The sequence below is a fragment of the Geotrypetes seraphini genome, chromosome 6 (genome assembly GCF_902459505.1).
Source record: "Geotrypetes seraphini chromosome 6, aGeoSer1.1, whole genome shotgun sequence".
In the NCBI taxonomy this organism is placed as follows: domain Eukaryota; kingdom Metazoa; phylum Chordata; class Amphibia; order Gymnophiona; family Dermophiidae; genus Geotrypetes; species Geotrypetes seraphini.
In genome coordinates this window covers 233,314,654-233,320,551 of record NC_047089.1, presented here as the reverse complement: position 1 = coordinate 233,320,551, position 5,898 = coordinate 233,314,654, and the positions used below count along the sequence as shown (strand labels likewise).

The following is a 5,898-nucleotide window of genomic DNA, read 5'->3' as shown; positions in this document are numbered from 1 at the left end:
AATGTACAAGGTAGAGGAATTTTTATTCAAGTGAATAAAAAGTTGTATATCCAAAATTAGTCCTTGATATTAAATAGTACGGACCCAACACGCTCTGTGTTTCGAAAAACACTTCTTCCTCAGGGGGCCTTGATGCTCAGTACATTTGTATACAAGAACTATATGGATAACAGCAATTGAACAAAAGGTTCTGGAAACACAGGTGGTAAAAAAAAAAAAAAAATCTCCCGTCGAAGGTACTGCTCTGAGCAGTATCTTCGGTTATAGCAAAAAAAATGGGGTACCTAGATGGTAAAAATAAAATTCTTAATGATCAATTTCTAATCAAGTTTTCATCGTTATGATAACAAATGGACTATTGTCATCAATTCCTAATATCAATGTTTACTATACATCTTTTTTAGTAATCTTCCTATTTCCTCTTTGAGCAATGAAACCTATGGTGGGTATATCATAACTCTACAGACGTCAGTCTTTAGAACCTCTTATGAAATCTATATCATTTCAAGTTCCTGTCATGTATGTCTTTATAATCATTTATGCCCACTCATTATTTAATAATACCCATAAATATATTTCCTACAAAATCCTTGTAGATTATGTAGCAACAAGCTTTCTAATTATGAATGAAAGGCAACACTTATCTTTGGACTTGGTGGATCCTGCCACCGTCAACGTTGATGTTTCCTGACTCGTTTAATTAATAAATGCTGGCCTGACATGGGTTTTCTGTAAATTTGTGATGATATTCATACCCTATAAGGCAGGGGTGCCCAAAAGTTCAATCGTGATCGACCAGTAGATCGCGAAGACAATGTGAGTCGATCGTGGAGCCCATCCCGGGCTCCGTGATAGACTCACATTGCCTTTGTGTTCTACCTGCTTCCTGATGCCGTAAAGAGGAAGTTGAAGCGCCGGGCTGACCAACCTTCCTCACCTGACATCAATTCTGACGGCAGAGAGGAAGTTCCGGGCCAGCCAGTCGCTGCCTGGCTGGCCCGGAACTTCCTCTCCGACATTATAATTGATGTCGGGTGAGGAAGGTTGGTCGGCCCGGTGCTTCAGTTTCCTGTTTACGGCGTGGAAGCAAGGAGAGCTCAGAATACCGCAGCGGCCTGTTCCCCGATGGTGACAGCGGTGGCTCGGGGGAGGGCAGGGAGAAGGAAAGAGGAGGACAGGGAGACAAAAAGAAAAGGGGCATGGAGAGATAAAGGCAGACAGAAAGAAAGAAAGGGGACATGGAGACAGAAAGAAAGATAGACATACAGAATGAAAGGGACAGGGAGACAAAAAGAAAAGGGGCATGGAGAGATAAAGGCAGACAGAAAGAAAGAAAGGGGACATGGAGACAGAAAGAAAGATAGACATACAGAATGAAAGGGGGCAGGGAGAAAGAAATAAAGGGGAGGGGGCAGGGAGAGAGGAAGAAAAAAGTTGGGGTAGGGAATGAGGTCTGGAGGAGAGGAAGCATACAGGAGGCTGAAAGAAGGGAAGAAATACTGGACGCAGAGTCAGAAGAATAAAGTGCAACTAGAGACTCGTGAAATCACAGACAACAAAGGTAGGAAAAATGATTTTACTTTCAATTTAGTGATCAAAATGTGTCTGTTTTGAGAATTTATATCTGCTGTCTATATTTTGCACTATGGCCTCTTTTTACTAAACCGCAATAGCGTTTTTTAGCGCAGGGAGCCTATGAGCATCGAGAGCAGCGCGGTTTAGTAAAAAGGGAGGGGGTATATTTGTCTATTTTTGTATAGTTGTTACTGAGGTGACATTGCATAAAGTCATCTGCCTTGACCTCTTTGAAAATCCCCAAAATATAAATGATAATGAACATTTTCTCTGCGTAAAGTGTACTTTGTGCTTTTTAAAATTTTATTATCGGTAGATCATTTTGACTTGGTCATTTTAAAAGTAGCTCGCAAGCCCCAAAAGTGTGGGCACCCCTGCCATAAGGCATCTGTCATTTTGGGTGTCTGTGCATACATGACTAAAACTAGTCATGCCAGGACACCTCCTAGGCCAGGCTCCTATACATAGAATATAAAATATGGCACGAATTCAGGTTTTCTGAGGAAGTTTAAATTATTGGCACTATTTAATAGAAACTGTTCCAAGTTGTATTATATATTCTCTGTGCAGAAATCCAATGGCATACATCTCTTTTCAAGGTTTTATTTGCTAAATCATCTGTCAAAAGGAATTTATAAACCAGGTCGCCACAGCTACTTAAGTAAAATACCAGAAAGTGCAATCAATATGCTAACGATGGCATTGACTGCTCTCTGGACGTCTCGATTGGTTGCAGAGCTCATACATTCCAATAATATTTAACTTTTTTCCCTAAGTGCCTGTTTATTAGGTCGTAAGAAGGTGTAAAGGTGCCAGCTCCCATTCCACAAAAGCCGTGAACTCGGAAGCAAGGATTGCAGCTGGGACCTCTGAAAGCGATTAAGGCAAGCATGGTCAGTAGCGCCGGGCAGCTCCTGGGCTTCGTTGTGGCTCTCTTGGGTTTGTTTGGGACCTTCGTTACCACCGTCCTCCCTCACTGGCGGAGAACTGCCCACGTGGGCACCAACATCATCACAGCAGTGGCGTACATGAAAGGACTTTGGATGGAATGTGTCTGGCACAGCACGGGCATCTACCAATGCCAGGTCCATCAGTCTCAGCTGGCCCTGCCCCGTGACCTTCGGGCCGCTCGTGCCTTGATGGCGGTGTCTTGCGTCCTCTCCACACTGGCTTGTGTCATATCCGTCGTTGGCATGAAGTGCACACGGTGTGCCAAAGACTCTTCTGCCAAGAACGCCATCGCAGCCTGCGGAGGGGTGTCTTTCACTCTGGCTGGGATCACGTGCTTGGTTCCCGTTTCATGGTCAACCAATGATGTGGTGAAAGACTTCTACAATCCCATGCTTCCAAGCGGCATGAAATATGAGATTGGACAAGCCCTCTACATTGGTTTCATCTCTGCAGTGTTGAGTATAATTGGTGGCACTCTTTTGCTCTGTACATCGTGTCACGGTAATAGGAACAGCAGACCGCACCGGCCTCCACAACGCCATGCCAGGGCAGCCCCCCCATACAGACCGCCAACTGCATACAAAGGTAACGGTGCTCCTTCACTGGCGTCTGCCTCAAGCAGCGGTTACAGATTAGATGACTATGTCTGAAAGGTGTGCGTGGATCTTCCTCCAAGTCGCCTTCTTTGCAACAACACCATCCACAAACTGTGACAAGGAACGAGAGACTTGAGAAGGCTTTGAATCGCTAACGTTTACTCTTTTGTTGCTCCGCATAACATGTGAATGGAAAGTTTGTTGGAAAGCTTGGAGTGGGGTGGGGTGGGAGGGAAGTCCTCATGAAAGTGCAAAGGTGATAAGCACCTTTTTAAATGTGACTTCAGTCGTGCTTCAGTCAATGGCAGATATCTACTAACAGAGAATAGAACCAGATTAGGGAAATAGAAGAAGTGTTTCTGAAGAATGCATACAGTATTCATATACTTAGTAACATAGTAACATAGTAGATGACGGCAGATAAAGACCCGAATGGTCCATCTAGTCTGCCCAACCTGATTCAATTTAAAATTTTTTTTTTTATTTTTTTTTTTCTTCTTAGCTATTTATGGGCAAGAATCCAAAGCTTTACCCGGTACTATGCTTGGGTTCCACTATTTTCACTAGCTAATTGAACAAGCTAGAAGGTAATGTAACACTATAAATTAAACAGTTTATAGATGACTGAGAAGCACACACAGAAAGACTGGAGAGACTGAACACATACTCTGACTTAGGAGTGAGATTCATTACCAAGAAAAGAAAACCCCCCCAAAAAACCTCCTTTGGGGGCATTACCTCTTCCCTCCCCCCACCCCCAAGAATGACTGAATCAGCACAAGTCTGAAACTTTTGAGCAATAGTGTGATCCGTGGTCAAGGCTTCAGACGCTATCACTGTAACACTCAGAATTTAGTCCCTGGACAGCCTTTAGTTCCAGTAAGGGCTGGAGCTGGGAGAAAAGACCGATGGGAATTAATGCCAGTCAGGGACTTAGCCTGCCTGTCTAATGTTGTTCTGCCAACACAGCTCAACCTGATGCCCTGCGCCCTGAGGGAAGAGCATCCCTCTGAAACCTTCAGCATAATCCAAGCACCGGGCTTTTTCCATGGGCAAAGAGAAATTTATCCAATGCCAAGCAATATCTCCATTCCATTTATTTCTTTTGTTATTATTATGGTATTTTATTTTGTAGCATAAGGAAGCAATGCTGTGAACTATTTTGACTAGCTCCTGATATGTGACCATTTACACAACTCAGGAATATTGCAGAATAAAAGCTAAAATGCCTGCTGTTAATTTGGTTAGCAGGATGTATTTCTCACTTTGTCAGGAAGGATTCTGGAGAAGAGAACTTAAGAAGATAGCTGGGAGAGATGCCTCCTGCTGGCCGGATTCATGTACTGCAAGGGCACAGAAAATTGCATTCCCACACTCACAGAAGACAAACAAACAAAGAGAGAAGATAGAATTCCTCTGTGATTATGTCTAGAAGTAAATGTAGTCTCTCTTTTGTGCAAGAGTTCAAAAGTACACATGGGAAGGAATTACATTTGCTCGCTGTTGTCAAGTCAGCATTTTTAAACAAACTGTTTTAAGCTGCAGCTTTGTAAATCCACTGTAACCGTACCTCTTGGGTGCAACCATTTCTGCAGATTACCTCCTAAGAAACTGAATGTGTAGGAGCTCATTTCTGACACCACAGTCATTATGAAGCAGTTTTTTGGGACCAAGTAGATCTAGGGGAAAGTGATCTGAAACATAAATCTCTTGTTGATATGAAAGCTCCCAACAGGCTGAGAGAGAGAGAGGTACCTAAGGTAGACACTATATTCAGAGCAATATTTTAAAATGCAGATTAGCTTTAGTGATAATTGCCATTATTTGCTTGTATTTAATTTGTGGCCTTTCCAACTAAGGGCCTCTTCTATTAAACTGCGCTAGCAGTTTCTAGCGTGGGGAGCTGCGCTGAATGGCCCATGCTGCTCCCAAAGCTCATGAAGTTCCTATGAGCGTCGAGAGCTGCGCAGACCATTCAGCGCGGCTCTATGCACTAAAAACTGTTTAATAGAAAAGGGGGTTAGTTCTCCTATTTTTAAAATATAGTCTTTCCAACTAAGAATATAAGAATAGCCATACTGGGTCAGGCCAATGGTCCATCAAGCCCAGTAGCTCGTTCTCACGGTGGCCAATCCAGGTCACTAGTATCTGGCCCAAACCCAAGGAGTAGCAATATTCCATGCTACCGATCCAGGGCAAGCAGTGGCTTCCCCATGTCTTTCTCAATAACAGACTATGGACTTTTCCTCCAGGAATTTGTCCAAACCTTTCTTAAAACCAGCTACGCTATCCGCTCTTACCACAACCTCTGGCAACGCGTTCCAGAGCTAAAGTATTTCCCTGCAACTTCATCGAGTGTCCCCTAGTCTTTGTCATTTTTGACGGAGTGAAAAATCGATCCACTTGTACACGTCCTACTCCACTCAGGATTTTGTAGACTTCAATCATATCTCCCCTCAGTCGTCTCTTTTCCAAGCTGAAGAGCCCTAACCGTTATAGTCTTTCCTCACACGAGAGGAGTTCCATCCTCTTTATCATCTTGGTCGCTCTTCTTTGAACCTTTTCTAGCGCCAATATATCTGAACTCAAAGCAATCTTTGTTATTCAGCTGTGGAACAGGCCCCTGGATACAATGAGTCTGTCATACCCAGAGACGGTGAGTTTCACTTATTAGAAATGTTTCACATTGGTTTGAAGGCTGCTTTCTCTCTCTCATTGGGAGAGTGTAACAGTCATTTGAAGGCTCTCTCGCTTTCCCACTCTCGAAGCCCTTTCC

The 5,898-nt window shown here is 43.5% G+C and overlaps 1 protein-coding gene across 1 annotated transcript; it reads left to right on the top strand.

The window, feature by feature from the left end:
- Positions 1-2,465: 2,465 nt before the first annotated feature.
- Positions 2,466-3,176, top strand: CLDN14 (claudin 14). The gene has a single exon (XM_033947410.1). The coding sequence runs from the start codon at positions 2,466-2,468 to the stop codon at positions 3,174-3,176; it is 711 nt and encodes a 236-aa protein (XP_033803301.1).
- Positions 3,177-5,898: the final 2,722 nt, after the last annotated feature.

Excerpts from the sequence above, each read along its gene's own strand:
- CLDN14 (XM_033947410.1), top strand. The coding sequence starts at position 2,466 with ATGGTCAGTAGCGCCGGGCAGCTCCTGGGCTTCGTTGTGGCTCTCTTG.